This window comes from Epinephelus fuscoguttatus, linkage group LG6, assembly GCF_011397635.1.
Source record: "Epinephelus fuscoguttatus linkage group LG6, E.fuscoguttatus.final_Chr_v1".
NCBI lineage: Eukaryota > Metazoa > Chordata > Actinopteri > Perciformes > Serranidae > Epinephelus > Epinephelus fuscoguttatus.
The window spans coordinates 42,425,548-42,447,869 of NC_064757.1; the positions used below are offsets into that span (position 1 = coordinate 42,425,548).

The 22,322-nt window shown below is 42.5% G+C and overlaps 1 protein-coding gene across 1 annotated transcript in view; it reads right to left on the reverse strand.

Annotated features, from left to right (window-relative positions):
• fras1 (Fraser extracellular matrix complex subunit 1) overlaps window positions 1-22,322 on the reverse strand; it is a 402,098-nt gene that overhangs the window by 179,655 nt on the left and 200,121 nt on the right. Inside the window, exons 14-17 of the mRNA XM_049578302.1 lie at window positions 16,112-16,255; window positions 13,493-13,633; window positions 13,264-13,404; window positions 12,100-12,267 (exon numbers count right to left, since the gene is read on the reverse strand). Coding sequence (XP_049434259.1) covers window positions 12,100-12,267; window positions 13,264-13,404; window positions 13,493-13,633; window positions 16,112-16,255 — 594 coding nt within the window. The remainder of the gene's footprint in view (window positions 1-12,099; window positions 12,268-13,263; window positions 13,405-13,492; window positions 13,634-16,111; window positions 16,256-22,322) is intronic.

Genomic DNA, 22,322 nt, shown 5'->3' on the forward strand with positions numbered 1-22,322 from the left:
GAGGTGGGTGCAGTCGATGAGGTTGTGATTTAGTCTGGGGATGTGAGTGCTCCTTAATGCCTTCCACAAACGATGCTCCTGGTACAGTACAGGGATGATCATTACATCAGTGCAGCAGAGAGTTCTGCGAGCTACACAGCAGAAACACAAAGTGGAGGGTTATATCTCATTCCTCTCGAGTGTCGTCGCATTGATTCTGCTGTGTGATGGTATGCCAGAAGTCTGGCCACTTCTGTGAAAGACAATGACAATGGAGCTGCAGACACATCAAGAATAAAAGTGCCATTTACAGTCTGACTTGACTGCTATTGAAGACTGGGAGTTGTATTCTTGACCAGATTCCTGTTCTTTAAACCACTTAAATTCTTTACAATCTGCTCAACTGCAGCAAATTAGCCCAAGCTTCCTCTCTGGTCACAGCCCAGTCACCAGAGAGAACGTCAGCATTGTACATTTCTGCAAACCATAGATATGTTACATTTATACATTTTATATATAGAGGATATCTTAAAACTTTACATTTACCCTTGCAATTTTCCGTTGTGAAAACAACATGGTTGACATGTGGTTAGGTTTAGGCACAAAAACTAGTTGATTAGGGTTACAAAAACAGGTTTTGGCTTAAAATTCCCGGTTCGGTTGCTACAAACACAGCTGCAAATGTCTCAAACTCTTAGTCTCTTACACAGACACCATAACGTCAGCACGCTGGCTGACTCTGTCGTCTGTGGACATTCCCATAGGAAAGCAAATCCGTGTACTGTACCTCCGTACTTCCTTGACCAATGGCTGATGAGCTTTGCCTTACAGCTGCCTACACCGGACTGCTTCGATGACAGGAACGACTCCAAACAAACCAGATAAATATCCACACGTTTCTTCAGTGTGACTGACTACATTACGAATCTACATCTACTACACACCGGTAACCTGCTCTCTGTGTTTATGGTACGTGGTACACGTGCAGTACCTATGACAACGCCGTCACGTGGTCTCGATATCCCCACCCATTTCTATTACAAAACGAAAGACGAATGTCCCCAGACTCCTATTCCGAAGTAAGGGAGGCTGGTCACTCGAGACTATCAAACTATCAGCAAAAATATGTGCTTTTGTTGCTAAAACACAGCTTGAAATGTCCTGAGCTCTAAGAAAAACATACCTTCTTTTGTCGCAACAATCATGGCTGAACATGTCCCAAACTCCCTGTAAAAAATGAATGACTCTGTTGCTAAAAACACAGCTGGAAATGTCCCGGACTGTAAATAAAAAATACTTCCTTTTGTCGCTGCAAACACGGATGGACGTGTCCTGAACTCTCAGTAAAATATAAGCGCTTTTGGCAAGCAATGTCCTAAACACTAATAAAAACATACCTTCTTTGCCGCAACAAACATGGCTGAACATGTCCCAAACTCCGAGTAAAAAATGGCTGCTTTGGTTGCTACAAATACGGCTGAACATCTCCTGAACTCTCAGTAAAAAAAATAAATGCTTTTGTTGCTAAAACACAGCTGGAAACGCCCTGAAGTCTAGTTAAAAAATACTTCCTTTTGTCGCTGCAAACACGGCCTGAAATATCCCAAACTTTCGTTAAAGGGACAAGAGTAGGTCAAAGTTGGGTATGCCCAAAACTCTCAGTAAAAAATACCCATTCTTGGTGGTCTCAAACCTGTCATAACCACCACTACCTCACATAGATCTAATCTGAACTACATCACATGTATGAAATGTATAAATGTTATGTATATCCCTGGTTTGCAGAAACATACATCATTCGCTTCTGGCGACTGGGCTGCTGGTGAACTGGTTATAATGCACATCAGGTTTCAATCCATTTCCTGTTTCATTTTTTAACCATGTATCCTGGTTGAGTTCAAAAGGCAACTCACAGTTGCCTCCAGCTACTCTGGATCTCCCCACGGGTCTCCCTGGGGTACCCATCCAATCAGCTGTACTGGGAAATCCTCCTGAGAGGAGGTGGCAATGAGGTGAAGAAGTATCCCAGCTGGGGGCCACACCTACCATGACTGTAGTCTTTGTAATGCAAAGGAGCAGTACCTTGATACTGAGATCCTCCTGAGCACTTGGAGCACAGTGACATCCTGCAGGCACACCTCATCTCTTCAGCTTTTTTCACTGTAGTCTCATTCTTCTGGTCACTATAGAAAACTGATGCCCAAAGTTGAGACTCAGAGAGAAGTATATTAAGAGACCGCCCCTCAAAAGTTAAGTTTATTATGTTGGAGGTGTTTGTTAACCTCGCTGACTCTTGCAGTAATGACATCAGGCTTTGAGGTTTCTGTTTGGATCATTAAACCAAACTGGTTACAGGAACAGGGGCCAGAAAAAGATTCAACATCACAAAAGGACAAAGATGATTCAGCTTCAGAGGGACTGGAGAGGACCTCATACTGAAAGAGCCAGGCTTGTTAGAGGAGCTAATGGACAGGCAACACGGGAGCATTGCCTTCTGTGTTCACCGGCTGCAAAAAGGTCAGCTGCTTGCCTGCTGTGAAAGTTCACAGCAGATTTAAGAGCTGCAATAAAAACAGAAGAGCAGATATGACAACCAGCGCTACTCTTTCATTGTCACGATGATCTGTGCCCAGCGTGACACCGTCAAGCAACAGGTGGCATTTTTAACAGAATCAGCTCTAATGTTTCAAAAGCTAGAAGCATAAGGCCGACACTGAGGAAAAACCCAACAGAATTACAGTCAAAATGTGTCCACTTACTTTCTGTCATAGATATAATGTTGCATTGTTGGGTGTTCATATAAAACATGGTCAAAATCATTTCAAATAGTGAGGTTAACATATGTAAAAGTAATCCATGTCAGCGAAAACATGCTTAAGACTGTTCTGAATACGGCAGGGTGTTTTTCACTTTGGTGACGTGCTGACGTCAGCTTGTGACGGATATTTTCATCTGCTCCAGGCATGCTACAGCAAATGCTTCATTATGAAGCTACATGAAGCTACATACTAATGTCAGTGAGACATAACCTTGGTTACCAATGTTGTTCATTTCCTTCCAATTTCAGATCATATTCAAGCTAAAACGATTGTGTTTAGACGCTTTTATTGGTGAGTATTTTTAGCAGGAGGAAGTGACACATTACTCTCTAACAGTCCTTCCCCAGCTGCAATGATGGTGCAGACGTTTCTAGGTCTTCCAAGATGTGGAAGACCTAGAAACTCTTGGTGCTTCTCAAAGTCAAGGAAGGATCCTTATATGGCTGAATTTCAAGGAGGCTATGTCACTGAGTCCCGCTGAAGGATTGTTCCAATGTCAGGATCCTTCGAATTCTACTGGGAACCAAGTCCTTCCTTCAGAGAAATCTCAAGGATGCATGTGTGTCTCCTTAGCAGGCATGAAGTACCCACAATTCTGTGTGAACACTGCCAGAAGTGAAGGCGCGGTCTCTTCAATGACGCACACCTGGGCACACGCTAGCTTGTTCCAATGTGTGTTCACCGAATGCTAAGTAGGAGTCTGGCCATGCCTCTCTAGCACCCAACTTGCTGACCAACAACAGCACAGTGGGATTTTTTGGGAGGGGGGGTTTGAAGAGACAGGCATTTAAATGGAGCACCTCAGACAGAAGCCCTTTTTAGACAGGAATTGTGCAAATTTGCAGGAAAGCCCAATCAGTCTTTTCTCAGCATTGGCAGTATAAAAACAAAATGGGAGGGAAGCCGTCCTTCAGCGATTCTCTCGACGTAAGTTGGCCCGTTCTTCACCGTCCCCGTCATCTGACGGTTAATGGCCTCTTCGTTTGCGAGGACAAGGAGGGCGCACAATTCCTTGTTTCACCAGTTGCTCATCTTTACAGTGTCTGTCAGGTTTGTGTTTCCCTCTTGCTACTAGCTGCTCGCTAATTCCTGCTATCAGCTGTTTCCTGTTTATCCACCGCCAGTGGGTCGCACGTGCGGTGTCATCAACAGCTCCTCCCACAAGTCATCAACAGCCACTCCGGTGGCCGCCTTGTTCTTTTTATCCAAAAAGGTTCCGCCAATATGTCTACCCTATGAGGCGGAAAATTGGGCACCTCGGATCAACTCGCCAATCCGGCTCTGTGTGTCTAAACGCTCGCAGCTTGCCGGCAAAACAGCCCAACATTCGCTGTAAATCAGGTATAAAAAGGTTTTATGTCACTGAGTCCCGCCGAAGGATTGTTCCAATGTCAAGGATCCTTCGAATTCTACCAAGGACCAAGTTCTTCCTTTAGAGAAATTTCAAGGATGCATGTGTGTCTCCTTAGCGAGCATGAAGTACCCACAATGGCATACCCAATGTGTGTTCACCGAATGCTTGGAGGAAGTCTTGCCATGCCTCTGTAGGACCCAACTTGGAGGGACCAGCTGACCAATAACAGTACAGTGGGCTTTTTTGGGAGGGGGGGTTGAAGAGACAGGCACTAAAATGGAGCACCTCAGACAGAGAGTGGATACAGGTGTTCTGAACATTAAAACATGAAGCACATTTACTGATAGAAACCTGAAATACAAGTGTGAACCTGAAAATGAGCAATACAGCTCTCCTTTAAATTCTGAACGTAAAATCTCACAGAGGAGTGGGAATTATAAACTTTAATCCACGATTACTCTTTCTACATATTTCACCACTCATGGAGGAAAATCATTTCAAACAAACCCCGTTTTGTAAATTTTCTTGTAAGCTCTTTTTGCTGCGCTGCACTGAATGTATCTCATAACTTCAGCTCTTTCTTAAAACACAGTCCAAGTGTAAAATAAATGCACAGTATATGAGCACCTGCCATAACCTTTATTCCACCTCCATTATTTGTACTTCGAATTAATGTATTTACTTTGTTTGTCAATCCTCACTCCCCCAAACAAACAACAGCTGTAAAAGGCTCAGAGACACAAGTGATGCAACACAGTTCAGGTGCGTGCTGACCCTTCCCGTGTGTGACGGTGCGCTGCAGCTCGACCTGTCTATCGAGCAGCATTAAACCTCCTACACAACAACTATCTCTGTCTGCACAGGAAGGCTGCAGACAGGAGAGCAGGGAGGGGGGATCAGCCTGGAATTTGCTCTCCGCCAACTGACAGCTCGTCAACTTAGGCTCACTTAATGTATACGTCACTGTGTGTGTGTGTGTGTGTGTGTGTGTGTGTGTGTGTGTGTGTATGTGTGTAAAGTCTGGAGTCTGTGAGTGTCTTGTACATGTTTACAGGCCATCCTCCTCCGCTTCAGGACAGTAGCTGCTGAGGAGGTCTGAGCACCTTTCAGAGCAACACACACACGCACACACACTTGTACAACAGCCTCCATTGTTCCCAGCCGTGCACCTGAACCCACTGACACTCCGCTGAGGGAAACATTACTAAGAATAGAGACAGAACGGAACAACTGCTCTACATATTACAGTGAATAGAGCTATAATGACACGTCATTTATCGAGTTGATCCTCAGCTCACCGCGTCAAGCCTAATTTAGGAAGCTCAGAGTGAGCGGAAAGTGGCAGACACAATAGCTGATGTACAATGTGACTCTGTGCTGAGACAAGCAGTTCAAATCCAATTTTCTGTATAATAAACACAAGGCCTTTATTTTTTTTTTTTTTACAAGTGTGAGCAAGAAAAAGCAGAAATCCAATATCTAATTTTTAGAGGTGGCTGAAACATAATGCAGATGACATCACTGAAAATGCAGTTCAAGGCATACTCAGGTGTTTTTATTGTACAGTTCCCCTCACCACATGTGTATATGAAGTCATACCTGAGACTAGAGCTCTGATTCTCTGCCTGAGCTCGATTAGGCCCGAAGCAACATGTCAGGTTCGGGCCAGGCTGGGCTGTAATTTCTCATGTTCCAACGGGTTTAAATCAGGTCAGGTGCTCGCCAATTTACTGGTGTATTTTTCATTTATTTATTTTTTATAAAATGGACATTTCTTGTGCATAAATGGCAGGAGTTTAAATGTACTGAATCAAGACGGAAATATATAGTGGAGAAACGAGGAGGGCTGCAAAGTGTGTGTCTACAGCAGTAGGAGAGATGTGCATTACGTGCAGCGGAGAGTGGTGATTATCATGTGTGTGCCATATTGTCATGGATCTCTGTGCATACTAGACACACCAAGGGGGCGCAGTCTGCTCTGCTGAACCTGTCGTGCATGAGACGATAGACTATTGAAATAAGGAAGAAAAGAAGGAGAAGTGGTGCGAGGAAACACATCAGCCCTTAGTTTGTGTTACTTAGCTTGTGTTAATGTTTTCACATTAGAAATTTATATTATAATATCTTAGTATATAATGATGAAAACTCTGTGTGTGTGTCTGTTCCATGTTTTTCTCCTCACTCACTTCGTCAATCCATGTGAAATTTGGCACAGTGGTAGAGGGTCATGGGAGGATGCCAATGAAGCAATATTACATCAGTTGGCCAAAGGGGGGCGCTATAGCAACCCATTGAAATGTCAAACTTTGAATGGGCATATCTCATGCCCCGTATGTGGTAGAGACATGAAACTTTGCACAGAGATGCCTCTCCTCATGAGGAACACATTTGCCTCAAGAACCCATAACTTCCGCTTATATAGATTTTCCGCCATTTTGAATTTTTTGAAAAACACTTCAAATGGATCTCTTCCTAGGAAGTTTGAGCGATCTGCATGAAACTGGGTGAACATAATCTAGGGAGCAATATCTAAAGTTCCCTCTTGGCAAAAGTTGGAAAACTTCCTAAAACTGAGCTTCTATAAGGCAATGAATATTGCGGAGGGCGTGGCTCATCACATAAAGGTGTAGAACATCTCAAGGGTTTCACCCATCACCACGCAACTTTGTAGGCATATGACCACACATAATCTGAGGGGACCCCTCCATTATTGAGCCCATCAAACAAAATGGTGGCGCTAGAGAGCTCATTTCTTATCTAGGCCTAACCGCCATATGGATTTTTACTAAACTTGGTAGATATGTAGAACAGGACGCCTCAAGGTGACTGGAGAAATTTAACTCTAATTGGCAACTGGGTGGCGCTATAACAACAGGAAAATGCTTCAAAATGGCTAAAATGCGACCGATCGCTGTGGCTCCCCCTGTGGACCAATGTTGGTGTTTTCTAATGTTTGGTATGACTAAGTCATGGTATGGTATGCTGTACATAATCACGGAAACTGTCAGTGTGTCATTCTGTCAGTCAGTCATTCTGTCTGTCCCACGTTTTTCTACTCACTGACGTGGTCAATCTATGTGAAACTGCACATAGGCATTGAGGACTGGCATAGGTAGAAGGTGACAAAGCTACCAATGGATATGGACTAGTAAATATATATATTATATATTATATATTCTTCACAGTAGAAATTCAGGATTTTAATCAGGCTCGGGCCCGAAACTGCTGCTGTGGGTCAGGCTCATGTTGGGCACAGAAAGTGTGCAGGTTCATGTAGGATCAGACCTCTACCCATGACAAGTTGAAAACAGAGCATCAATTAAATACTAAATCAAACAGACGGAAATTCAACCGTGCATTAAAACAACATAAAGGTGCTTTTTGACTTCCCTTTCTGCTCCTTTTACTGGTTAACCTGGAGTCCCTCCTTTGATTCTGCATCTCTTCCTATTGTGAACATTTGATTTACAAGTCTTGCTACAAACTGAATTTCCATTAGTGACAAGAGCCTTTAACTTGAACTTAAACCCAGTCTCACCCCTGTATTGGCTCAGTGTTGGTCCCATGCGATCACACAGATGAATGGGTGTTAGAGGACGCTCCAATCCAGCAACCGCTCATCGATTTGTAATTGTCTCCTCCAGGATGATTAAGGGAATCCAATACTGCTAACGGGTGTTCGACCCAGGTAAAGTAAACAAAATTTTTTCTGGTGCTTGGCCTGCTCTGGACTTAAAAGTAAACTGTTGTGAGGAGACAAATCGTGCCACGACCCAAATGGCTCTAGGCTCACGCTCCCTAAAATCAAAGTGGTGCAGACCCGTGAGCCCCTGTTGGAGGGATGCATTTCATTTGCAGACTGCTCAAGTGTGACGTTGAATGAAGAATCTGACTTTCTATTTTCAGGCTGTTTGACTTGATGCATTCTAAAACAGGAGCCCAGAGGTGGCAAATATCCATTATTCAAAAGGTAAAAAGCATGATCACTAATTTGTGTCAAGCACTCTCATTATGTGACTCCTACAGAGGCTGTAAATGGCAGTGTGAGAGCAACTCTGACTGCCAGCACACCATCAAGAAGGATTCAGTCCTGGTCATACTCACTTTCCTCACATAGCAAACAACACAGGAACTGAGGGAAAGGTATCAACAACAGAGGCGACAAATTACAATGTTTCCCAGCTTTAGGAATCCAGGAACCATCAGCTAACAGGAAACTATAAAGACATTCCTCGGAGCACCCTGTAATTGACATGATCACTTAACTATAGTCACACCTTGTAACAGCTGCTGAGTGACTGTAAACGGATAGCGAGGGCTTATCTGCAACGCCGTAGGAAATCCCAATAGAATGCAGCCTGCTTCGCCTTCAGACTCTTCATAATTCCGAAATCACACTGAAATCAAAGAAGTGAGAAAGGCGCAAAGCATCCAAACCCCCACACCTCCAGTCCAGTCTCTAGTTTTAATGATAAATAACAGTACATCTGATAATGAATATGTGTCCTCTGTTTTGATTTCCCAAAAGCTCAGGTGTGTCTGTTCACCACACAAACTATGGATACTGCACCACTGCATCTACCGTTAAGCCCAGTTCAGACCAAAGATTCATGACGAGACGAGATGAAACTTGCAATGAGCCGGTCTGCCATGTTCTGGAAACCTGCCAGTTTACATCAATGAGACTAGACGAGATGGTTTATCGTCTCTATATTAACAACTCTCCGCACTCTCTGTTCTGATTTTCAGCTTTTCAGACTTATTTTGTAGCTGAACATAATTTGTAGCCTGTTAAAATATGAATGAGGATAGTGATAGTGAAAAACTTGCTACAGGTGCATTTCCAGCGACCCACCGTCTGACACAGACACACTGTGAGGACAGAGACTCACATTCAGAGTGAAACAGACTCAGGCTAAGTGGGGACGGAGGGCTGTTGTCAGCAACAGCAAGTGAACACACCGTCTGCAGACAGACTTGGCCAGTGAACTTTGCTACAAGCTGATTGGCAGTTGAGATAGGTGACATGCCTCCAAACTAGCCACTGGCGACTTTACAAGCTGAGGTGCAGGTGACACCATCAGCCAGCTTGAGTTGAACTGAGACCTGCCAGGTTACATGGCTGTAACTTTTCACTACAGCATTCTAAAACTGTTTTGTCTCATTGTGAATCTTTGGTCTTTAAACCCACACCTACTGTATTTTCAGGTGTCGGCGGTCGCTGTTCACATCCTGTTTCCTACAAACAGTCTAAGTTGGTTTCTTTTAACCATGACCTAAATCTTTCCCGAACTTTTACCGAGATCAAACTTTATTCCTAATGAACAAAAGTCATGATTTTTGTCAGGGGTGTGGCCTCAAGTCACTTGACCTAAAGGAGAGACCAATTTAAGTCACAAATCTGGTGACTTAAAATCAAGAAAGACTTGCAAATACTGTAAAGCAATTATTAGTTTCGCTGCAACAATTAGACAATGGATATCATTTAAATCAATGCAACAGCAGCTAATCCTGTTGTGCCAGCAGGAGGGAAAGGCAGCTTCAGCAGCGCAGAGCACCTTTGCTGTGGTCAACAAAAAAACTGATGGCACATGCAAAACGTTCAGCTGCAAAATAAAGAATAAATGTAACTGCATCACAGATCTAATACATCAAGACGCACCTGATAAATTTGCTTTAAAATTAAGCAGCAACCTCTGGAAAAATGAAGCTAACATGGAAGTGCCAAAAACTGCAGTTCTTTGAACGGCCACTTGAGGCTGGCTCCAGAAGCTCCAGTCGATCCCCCCAGTGTTAAAATGCCCAACTTTATAGCAGAAATAAACATGTTCACAGCCTGGTACAAAAAACTGTTTTGGTCTCTGTAGCTAATTTCCTCCTCCAATACAACTGAACAGGGGCTGAATTTTTATATAACTCATCCGTTCATGTCTTATTAAGGCTTAAAGTTACTCATACTTAATGGCAAGCTTTGAGTGACAGGCCGTCTACTGGCAGTGTCCTCAGCTTCTTAGTCAGATGCACCTCGCTCCTACACAGCGCCAGCCTCTCGCTCAATTATGGCCACATTTAGCTCCAAAAAACCAAGATGGCAACAGCAGAAAAGGCCAAACACAAGGCTTCAAAACAGGAGTACATGGCCCAATGGGTGACGTCACCGCAGCTACATTCATTGTTTTTACTGTCGATGCTTTAAATGTTATAAAGTCGATTTTAAAGTCATGAATAAACTTTTTAAATTCACAAAACGTGTTTTGTGGTGAAGTGTGCAGAATGACTTGTTTAGGACTCAAAACACAACGTGGGCATTGTTGGTCCTAATGTGCAACTTGATTTCAAAGCCACGATTTGAAACTTACTTGTAAAGTGTGAAACAAAAGCAACGTGGTCCTTGAAATAGGAGCGCCAGATAAGAAATCATCAAGGTCTTTTAGAAAATGAATGACAACCAACAGTTCATTGTTCAGTTTGAAGGACTTGTTGGATATATCGATGTAAGAGTCTTAAACAAATCTTATACAGATACAACAGCATGAGTGAAAACAAGACTTTCAACAGCAACTACTTCAAAACAGGAGAGATGAAAAACGTTTCAGTGCAAAAGTGCTTTAAAATAGACGAGCTGCAACATCCTTCTACATCGAGATCAGGATCACCTCAATGTTCGGCATCTCGTGTTATCAAAACCACTCGAAAGTCTCGCTCTGTCAAGTAAATACCAAAAATTCAACTTTAATGCAAACAGCAGCTTTGCCAGTGTGGGCTTTATCTCATTTCAGGTAACAGCAGCTCCGGCAGATGAAAAGTGAGCTGAGAGAGAGAAAGTAGAGCTGAACAAAACGCCAGCGTTGGCGAATGACTTGGCTGCGCTCGAGGAAGACACAGCAGGTAGAACAAATACCCTTCTCTCTGCCAAATGCTGAATGCAGTATGGTCAGTGGGTAAAAAGACTGAACAGGGAGGTAAGACGATAGCAGAGCGGTGATTGTGGTAAATGGATAGGATTTCACAGCACACATTTGGAGGTTCGAGGGAGGTAAGGAAAACTGATTACAGTCTTTTCATCTCCCTTTTCCTCTTAGTTGTCGTCCCGCTTCATTTAAAAAATAAAAAATAAAAAATACCCCTTGGCATTCCGGCAGGGAGGTGGTAGTTCCAGTGGTGTGTGTTTGTGTGTGTTGGTAGGTGGGTGATAATTATTCTCACTTGACAGACTATCCCTTGAAACTGAAAACCCACCTTAAAAATTAGCCCATTACACGCACAATTTCACACTCACAAACAACCTAATCAGGTGTCTCCATGCACGCACGGTATTCCCTCTGCAAACAGAAATGTACAAAGTCTACACACAAACACACTCACACACTCACACACTATCTAATCACCAAATCAAGAACAAACTTCTGTCCAGAATTTTAGTATTATGACAAAATTACCATTAGAGGAAAGCGTTTGAAGCAGCATTGCCACCAAGGGCACACGCAATGAGCAATAATAGATACTTCCATGTTCAAGTTTTCTCCTGACAAAATTTCTGACCGCCTGATGAATTCACCTCTGTGCAGCCTGTATGGACGCAGATGCTGCACGGCGGCTGTGGTTAAGGAGACAGAGCAGGTTGCCACTAATCAAAAGATTAGTGGTTCAATCCCCGGCTCCTCCAGTCAGCATGTCTGAGTATCCTCGAGCAAGATGCTGAACCCCAAAATGTGAATGTATTAGTCATAAGCAGGTGGCACCTTCCATGGTAGCCTCAGCCATCAGCGTACACATCAGTGAATGTGGCATGTAGTTTAAACATGCTTTGAGCGGTCGGATGACTGGTTTGCAAATCGGCTCAAAAACTAGCTGACAGATATGACCGAACAGCAGAGCTACACAAGCTCAGTGTTCCAGGTTCTGATTTTACTGAATAAAGAAAGAAATGAAACCTTGCACACTCACCTCTGCATGTCTGTGTGTAATCCAGGAAGCTGTGCGCAGGACATCCAGCAGTGCAGACTCCATGCAGCAGGTGACTGGTTGATGGCAGGAGGGCTTCCTCTGGTTTCAGACAGCGGAGGCAGTCTGAGGCCAAGGGTCCCACACAGGAACGACAGGAGGGGTGGCAATCTAAATGAAGGGGAGATGAAGGGTCATAAGTGCTGATTGACAGAGGTAGAAATTTGGTTTTGAAAAGTCTGGTCAGTTTTTATTTAAATAGTCTAAAAATCACAAACTTTTTCAAGGGAAGACTCTCCGTCCTTTGACATGTTCTTTAAGAACCCACCACAGTTCAGGGTGAGCACTCAAGATTAGTGTCACCAATTCAGTATCTGAGCAAATGTCTTCCCTTCTGTTTCTGAGATATCACATTCCCCCAATCCCAAATGGTGTCCCAATTCTCCATCAGGTTAAGAGCTAACCCGACGGAGAATTGGGACACCACTTCCCCTCACGTGAATGCACAAAACCAATGGGAAGGGCCAAGACAAGCGCTAAGTGGAAGAAATGGAATTGGTCCTTGGTCTGTAAGGGCTTAGGACTTGGGTCAATGAGCCTGTAAGGGATCCATTTGGGATTGGGGGAGTGAGTAATGGCCAGAAAAGTATTTTTGCAGAAGATTATGATGTCACAGTGAAGCTGACCTTTGACCTTTTGGATATAAAATGTCATCACTTCATCTCTTTATCCTACTAGACATCTATGTTAAATTTTGTCAGAATTAGCACATTAATTATTGAGTTATGGCCAAAAACATGTTTTGTGTGGTCACAGTGACCTTGACCTTTAACCACCAAATTCTAATCAGTTCTTTTTTTTTAAGTCCAAGTGAACATGTGTGCCAAATTTGAGGAGATTCCCTAAAGGTGCTCTTGAGATATTGTGTTCACAAAATGAGACGGACGAGGTTATCATGACCTTGGACCATGAAATTCTAATCAGTTCATCCTTGATTCAAAGTGGATGTTTATGCCAAATTTTAAGAAATTCCCTCAGGGCTTTCTTGAGATGTAATGTCATGCACACCAAAATGAAATAAATGCAAGGTCACAGTGACCTTGTGCCAAATTTGAAGAAATTCCCCCCCAAGGCGCGGAGGCATAAAATCTAGCTTTCAGCTCTTACTGTGGCAGATGTTGTCTTGGGAGTAGAGTCCCTCCCCGCAGGCCTCCACACACTGTCCCTGGTGAAGAAGGAGGCCAGCTGGACACAAGGTACACTGGGATACAGAGGGACCCCAGCAGGAAGCACAGGAGCTGTGGCAGGCTGAGGAGGAAAGGACAACAGTGGAACTGAACCAGAACTGTCTGCTTACGAGTTTTAAATACATTTTAACGCTGAAGATCTGGCCTACCTCTGCATCTGCTGTGGTTGTCCAGGTAATGCTGGCCTGGACACTGGGAAATGCATTTCCCATGATGCAAGGCGGTCCCCGGCAGACAGCTCATGCATTTGGGGTTGTCAGGGAAACAGGAGGCACAGGACGAATCGCAGGCTGTCAATCACATAAATGTTAATGGCTTCTGGTCTGACTGATAAAATGCTTTGTGCTTAGGCAAAACCTCCCTGAGCAGGGTCTGTGAGAGTTACTGAGTGTCCTCCATGGAAGTTAGTCCAACTTTTTATTCTAACTGTTGGAAAGTAGGTGATTAGTTTTTGTTAAAGTTAAAGTGATAAAAACTCAAGTTAAATTACATCCAGAGAGTGAAAGCTAACATAGCTGTATTCCCAATTTAGGCTGCATGTGTGTAAAGTTTCATACTGCCGTGACACTTTGACATGCACACATGCTCAAACACATCTTTGCTTCCATCTAAATAGAGGCTGAAATCTGTAAAAAGTGTTCCTACGGCATGCTGGAGGGGACAAGAAAGGAAAGCTATCAAATCTAACCCGGGGAGTCCTGCGGAGGAAAAGTGAGAAGTTAAAACCCTTCAGCTCTCTCCTGCTGTTGACATTTTAAAACACACCTCAAAGCACAAACTGGCAAGTTCTAATGGATTTGACCTTCTTCCAGAAAGTTCCCCAGGTTTGTGACATTTTGTAAAAAAGGGCTCCTCGCTGAGTGCTTCAACTCGTCCACATAAGCTGGAGGAAAAGAGGAGTCTCGCTCTTCAACCCCTCAAGGTGGTTCTAACCAAAGAAAGAGCTTAGCTCTGTGCTGCTGAGTTCACCATCGCCCTGAGGGAAGCCTATTCTTGCTCTTCTTCATCTTAACACTCAAAAATAGAAACCATCCATATTCATACAGGATCTCCTTATTCAACGAGCTTCTGAATCCTCATTAGTGCCAGAGAGAACTGCTAATTATTGTATCTTTTTAAATTGTTTGTTTGCGAACTCGGCTACTGCTGACTTCATCACTTTGGCACCTCGTGGAGTAGATGCTCTATAGGGATGCTAAAAAAACAAGCCCAAACAAACCCTCACCTCCAGTTGACCGCTAACAATAAACCTCTTATTGTCTCAGATCGTGTTTCCTGTTCACCTTCTCGGCACATTCTTTGACATCTAATTTGCCTGCTTAAATATTGGCTTTCACTCCTGGTGAAGTGAAGCTGCACAGTGAGCACATATCAGACGGATAATTGTTCGTCAGTTGCTTTTTCCGCTTCAGCTTTTAGAATCATACGCATGACATGTTCTGGAACTGCTTCTTTAAAGCTTTAGAAATTGTAAATCACTTTTTACACATTTTTCCACCAAAAAATCCAGCCTGACAATTTAAGGTTTTTTGAACTCAAAAAACATCTTTGTTGTTTGGCGCTCTGTTTCCTTTTTTTGTGGATAAAAGCCAAACATGCAGGCCAAATGCAGTCACATTGAATAGTTTCTGTGCAGCAAAACATTACGTTTAATACCAGACCTGCAATTTGAAGCTTCTCACATGGACTTGTGCCATTTTACCAATCTTATTTTCTGTTTCATAAGAATCACACAGTCCAATTACTGCACCAATACTGGTCTTGTTTTCCGTGTGAATTTGATGTGTTTATGTCCATTTTCTGGAAAATTCTGAGAAACATTTAGACAGCTAGTAATTGGAAAGGACAAAACAAGTTAAAGGAAAAGTTGCTCTACAAAAAAAGTTTTTGGTTTGGGTTAGGTTATACCTTTTTAAACCTCAGCACAGTGATCCTCATCTTAAACCCTTTTTAAATAGGAACTGTGCAAATTTGCAGGAAAGCCCAATCAGTCTTTTTTCAGCATTGGCAGTACGAAAACAAAATGCCGCCTACCTACTTTTGTTTATACAGAATGTGCCTTTTTCGGGGCAGTGGGGGGCGTGAGCAAGTAACAAAACGTGTAGCTCAGCATGTGACGTAAACAGTGACGTGGGAGGGAAGCCGCGGCTGGTCAGTCCTTCGGTGATTCTCTCGTAAGTCGGCCTGTTCTTCACCGTCCCCGTCATCTGACGGTTAATGGCCTCTTAGTTTGCGAGGACAAGGAGGGCGCGCAATTCCTTGTCTCCCCAGTTGCTCATCTTTACAGTTTCTGTCAGGTTTGTGTTTCCCTCTTGCTACTAGCTGCTCACTAATTCCTGCTATCAGTTGTTTCCTGTTTATCCACCGCCAGTGGCTCGCACGTGCGGCGTCATCAACAGCCCCTCCCGTTGTGGAAGGCTGCCTCTGTCTGTTTAAACTACTGGTTCCGCCAATATGTCTACCCTACGAGGCGGAAAATTGGGCACCTTGGATCAACTCGCCAATCCGGCTCTGTGTGTCTGAACGCTCGCAGCTTGCCAGCGAAACGGCCCAACATTTGCCGAAAATCTGGCAGTGTAAAAGGGGCTACAAGTTGGACTTGAGGATGAGCTACACTTATGTAGGCAGTGCCTCAGTCAAGCAGAACAACACAAGTATTCCACATATTCTTAAAATCCAATTACCATAAAAGAAAAACTGCTCCATCCATAACAGCATCAACAACTTTCTACAGTGCAGTATTGAAGTAGTCTATGTGTCAGCCTTACCGTAGCAAATGCCTTCTTGACTGTAGAAACCGGCGCCACAGTCAGGAACACATTCCCCGTCTTTGAGCAAGGCAGCCGGGTTCGAACACGACACACACTCCTGCTGGCTCGGCCCGCGGCACTCTGAGCAGGACTCGTGACAGCCTGGTGGAAAGAGCAGAAAAGAGTTACTGTAGGTATCTATTTACCATATACCATCAGCGTAAAATGGTCTTAAATAGCCATACCATAATTTGTGTCTCAGCCAACTTTATGTTAAAGACAGTAATTTCAAAGATCACTAATGTCTTTGTGAATTTTCAGGTTTTTTTTCCTATCTTTTGAAGCAACCACCTACTTTAATTCTTCTTCCTACAGTATGGATATCATTATACTGTACATGATGCGTCAGTGTCACACTTTTCAAATGATCTGTAATTAAAACTCCATTACAGCACGACAACAATATCACTTTGACACTGACAAAAGGAGACATGGCCACTGTGATGGAGTACTGAAAGTCAAGAACATTTTAAATCTCTGTCTGGATGCTTGGAGGAACAAATATCTTAACAACTACAATCTTGGTTTGAAAAAAATTCTTTGTGCCTTAAACCTTAATGCACTTTGAATTATAAGCAAACTTTTAAGGTTATAAAAGTACACTGAACAAAAAAGAGAAAATCAGGATTTTACAGCACATAAATTACAAACTAAAGGATTCAGGAGAGTGTGTGTGTGTGTGTGTGTGTGTGTGTGTGTGTGTGTGTGTGTGTGTGTGTGTGTGTGGTCTCCGTAGCTGCCATTACCAATGGTATTTTATGAGCACCAGTAAAAACAGCTCTGACAACACTGACAACAGTGAAGACAAACTGTGTGAGCAGAGGGCTGGGGTGAGGTGAGCTATGTGGGGAGTGCATGTAAAAATTTAACAGTGTGTCTGCTGTCTGAGTGTGTCCGTGTACAGTATGTGGTGTGTGTGTGTGTGTGTGTGTGTGTGTGGGTGTGGGTGTGTGTGTGTGACTGAGTGTGAGTGAAAGAGACAAAGATACCCCGTTTCCACCAACTTGGTTCCCACACCTAATATTGAACCGCACAGAGCATTTCTTCCAAAACCAAATTATTTTGGAACCAAGAAACAGCAGATATTTCTTAACCTGGAGTGCAAACCAGGACAACATCAGTGTGTGTGTTATATTCCACATGTTGGAAAGAGACGGAGGAGAAAGTAAAAAATAGATGTAAGAAATCATTGTAAACAAGAGTGTGCAGTGGTCTCATGAACATGCTTGTTTGTTTCTGGATAAAAACAAATATCTGCAATAACAGAACAAAAGTTTGCAGGTAATCAATGTGATCCGCCATCTTGCTTTTGTTACGGCCTCTCTAAACAAATTAAGGCTCTACAAGAGCCAGAACATATAAAGGACGCCACAAACGGTTGTGCAGGGGAAAAATCAATACGTTTTATTATTAAACAAGAAGGAAATAATACTCACTACTTAATGAAGGAAACAAAAAGGGTTGGAGATATCAGCCGAGAGAAACATAAGATGGAGAACCACCCAGCTCATTCCCCTGAACTGCCTCAACCAAGAGTCAGCAACCTTTACTACCAGAAGAGCAATTTTTGATCTAAAAAACCCAAAAAATTAAATCTGATTGAAGCCGCAAAATATGTTTAAAGGTAACACAGCCTTATTAAGTCTAAATTAGCTTATCAACCTTAATCGGTCTGATCATTGATATGTTTTACCATTCGGTCACTCCTGCACTAAGGTATATATGAGTATCCGGTACCTTGCAGCGATAGCAAACATATCTGTCTATGCGCTGTCAAATTCAATATTTTCCTCCAAGACTTTTCCCCTCTGGAACTGGAATCCATGGCTAGCTTCACTAAGGAGAGTCAAGACAAGCCACCACTCCTGATGTATGAGGGAAAAGGTGAGAGGGTGTAGACTACGGATGCACTGATCCGATAGCGGGATTGAATATCAACCTCGATATCATCAAAATAGATGGATCAGGTATCGGAAAATGCAACCTATACCTGAGGCAATCCTTTCCCTTTAAATCGATTGCAATGCAAGCTACGTCATACGTCAAGGAGCGAAGGAGAGAATCTGCTGTGTGGAGGTATTTCACGCTATTTCAACTGCTGTTGCTCAATTGTTTATTTTTGTTAAAAATAAATAGTTCATCATTGCATTAATCTGTTTCATCTTGTTTCATTTTATCTTAGGAAAGAACTGTGTAGTCATCAATGCCTGATGCCTCTAGTCTTTTCTGTTCTACATGTAAAGGTATATAGCTTTTTAGGTCAGCCATGGTATCGGATCGGTATCGGGTATCGGCTGATGCTCAAAGCCACAGCATCGGGATCGGTATGGAAACTGAAAAAGCTGGATCGGTGCACATTCATCTTTGTGTGTGAGTGTGTGTGTCTCTGTGTATGTAGGTGAACACACAGAAGCTCAGGAAAAAAAAAAATAATTTCAACACCAACTGGTATGACAACACAAGATTTCCCAGCGGCCCACACACTAAAGCCAGATGCCACAGAAACAGAGACAAAAACAAACTATAAGGGAGACACAGGAGTGCTGTGACAACTCTGGCTCTGATACAGCTAACTTTGGCACTGAGATCACTGTTTACTTCACAACCTATACCAGATTTCTGACGCACATTCACAAGCTGGTGCTGATTTCTTCCAAATGTGCATTTAGGAGCCCTTTTAGATGGTGTGCACACTCAATAAATGGGCAATGCAAAAAGGGGCTTTCTAGTGGATTGCCTTCAAAAAGAGTTTGTGTCAGAACAGTCAGATGACACTGTCTGATCCTTTTTCACATGATCTGAGAAGATGGTTTCATTACCATCTAAATAGAGTTCACAGAACCAGCAGATATCGCTCAAACATTAAATCTCTTCCTAATGAACGCTGAGATGTTGGAGGTTGTGGAAGCACCACAGTCCACAAATTCTTCCTAAAAAAGTTTGTTCAAAGACTCTTGCTATGTGCAAATATGTTTTAACTTACAACCAAACATCTGACGCCTTTTTCTGAAATCCAAGTCCGTGTCTTGAAGCTTCTTCTGTGTTAGACATCTGTGGAAGTGCTGTCAAATTTCACAGTCATTTATGGAAGCATTCTTAAAGGAAGTAATGCCACTGGCTGTCGATCAAAAAGACTACCCATTACCTTTAAAGTGCACTTGAAACCCCAAGAAAGATGCTTGTCTTGAAGCTTAGCATTTACATGAGCAGTAACATGGATTTGCTTTCATTTCTGATGCCTCTCCTCTGCACAAATTTGCATCTTAGTATCAGATATAACGTGGTTACATCTGGTAAAAGCCCCTCTCTATTCACTATATTCCTTAGGTAATTGTACGTTAGCACCAGCCTTAGTGTCAAAAATGGTGAATGATGAAATCTTTGGAAAATCGAAAGCAGCCATTTGATTGGCATGTGTCTGAAAATCCAGACAGATGACACCTCTGCCTGGTGTTTGTTTGTAAAAATCTAAGCAAGTTCCACAAAGTGTGAAAGTCTCAGCCTTTTCTGTCTGGGTATTGTGCTACAATTTCCCAACTCCTCGGGCCACATTCACTCAATACTTTTCATTTTAAAATAGCTTTTTTAAAAGGAAAACGATCTCCGTACACACAGGAGTTTTAGTACAGTTTCAGAAATAATCTCCGTCCATACTAGCATGTCTCAAAAGGCATATTTCATGACCATTTATGTACACTGGGCATACACGTGTGCTGATGTAAACAGAAATTGTCTATTCTCCAGTCGGTTGCTTGGTTGAAAGTAACACATGAATATAAGGAGGTCAAGGCTGAAGAAAACAGAGTCGTTGAAAAGCAAATATGGTGACACATCTGAGTGCTACTGGGAGTATTGTCCATCGCTTGAGGAAGCCATGGCAATGGGAAAGAAGTACACACACACATTTAGGATAAAAATCACAAAAGGTATGTAGGCTTAGCTATAATGCTTCGGCTTGATGGCTGTTGACTGATAAGACCAAATCAGGAGGGAAACAGTTGCCAAAAGTCCAAGTTTTCGCCTGTCCAATCAATAGACCGCACAATAACAACAGATGACATGACAGCTCCCCAAAAGTGAAGCCAAAACATTTCAATCACTCCCTGGTGGCTGGCTCCAGTATAGGTCATGAAGCCCATCTCTTCAATGTTAACAGATGGGACATGGGCCAAACTAAAAGCTCAAAGTACAACTCAAATAAGTTTTTCCAAAGACTGCTCCTGTTGGTTTAGGTAGCTCTTATCATGCTGCTCTAAGTTCAAGTGTTCACTTTTCTGACAAGTCTAGTCTTTATTTGTTAATTGATGCTACATAGTGGTTGGACAGGTATTTGGGCGGGAACCCAATACTGCAGAGATCACTACTGCGCAGACTCTGTCTCCAAATGACATGGTGACTACCATATCTGGGATATTTTGTCTTTTGACAGTGGGAGTAACTGGAGACACGTCATCCAGCTTTATAAACAGACTTTGGTCCGGATTAAAATGCAACCATAGAGTTTTAGAACTAAAACAGGGTCAGCAGCGTTTTCAAAGGTCTCTATTTTAGGGGTTCCAAAATGCTGACGTAGTATGAATGCTTGGCGTAAAGGTCACAAAAGTTATGCATTTTTGTGTGGATTAAGTTTCAGTGAAGTAATAAGCAAAAAGAGCTGCCCACTTAACATCAGTCCAAAAACTTCTTAATTCTGGTGCGGTAGTCAGAGATGAAAGTCAAAAAGCGGAAAAGGACTCGCACACAGAAAACAAATGTAGACTGAGAGTCTTAATGAAAGATCATTTTACTGGGGAGAGGCTCCAGGTGTGCCCAATCAAGTTTGATTGAGAAGACTACACTATAAGAACCATGCCACTAGGACCTCTCATTATATGCACTGACGATAGTCCCTTGAGGACTGAAACGTTTGCTGCTTGTTTGTCTGTGAAGATCCCCAGTAAAATGATCTTTCATTAAGACTCTCAGTCTACATTTGTTTTCTGTGTGCGAGTCCTTTTCCGCTTTTTAAGTTTCAGTGAGCCTGATATTGCAAATAGTTGATAACCTTGAGTGCCTCTTCAAAACACAATCTTAAGAGACCCCATAAAGGTTTCTTGTGGAACTCCAAAGCGCTCACAAACTCTGACAGTCCCTCCAAGAACCTTCAGTTGAATTTACTTGTATTTAGATGTGCTATATAAATAAAAGTGCCTTCTTCTCAAGCTCTACAAAGACTTGTATTGATAACCTTTTGACATTTGCTTTCTTTGGTTCTCTTTGGATCTCTAGAAGGTTTTTAGTTTTAAGAGTATGGAATATCCTGTTTCAAATTAGATAAATGTCCCATGGTCTCCAATACATGCCTGTATACATACCTGTAAAAACAAGCTGATTTGTATATGACTATAAGTATTGTAAGGAGCTTGACAGATATGTAGGCGAAAAAGGGTAAGGTGAATGAGGTCAAAAGTTCACAGGTAAAAGGACATGGAAAGTCAAAGGTAAAGAAAGGTTGAGAAAACGAAGTTAGGAGAAATCAGAATGCATCTGAAGTGAGCAAACACTTCAGGATGATGAGATATTCACCCGAGCAGAATGTTATTAATTTAATCAGCACCATTTAAGAAATGCAGATGAAAATCTCACTCAATTAACGGAAGACGCCAGAAGTTAGCCGAATATGTTATCGCAAAAAGTTGTTGGAAAGCAGCGTGAGATAAATCTCCTGATCCCTTCCTGCTCTTTGAAAACAGATTTTCCACGGGTAACTATATTCATATCTTTTCTCACTCTCTCTGCATGTTTCTTTTTATCATCTAGAAAACACATTACCTACCAGGACACAACATACTTTTCCTTTTTAATCAGTCATACACACACACACGCTCATTCCTCCCACTACCACAAACACTTTACTCTCAACAGGGTTATGTAATTTGAGACACATTTAATAAGTTTTATTTCCCTTGTTGTTTAGCTATTTTTATTCTCCAGCATGCTGAGCTTTGGTCTCACAGGATTTCTGCTGTGCAACTCACCTGAGTCTCTGTTGCCGTCTGTCTCAAACTTGTTTGCTGTCTTTCAATTTAGCAGAACTTAAAAACTATTCAACTTTTCAATTAAATTTGGTGTTGAATTTGGCCATATGCCAAAAAAAGACATTAATAATTTTGGTGTGAATAGCGCCACC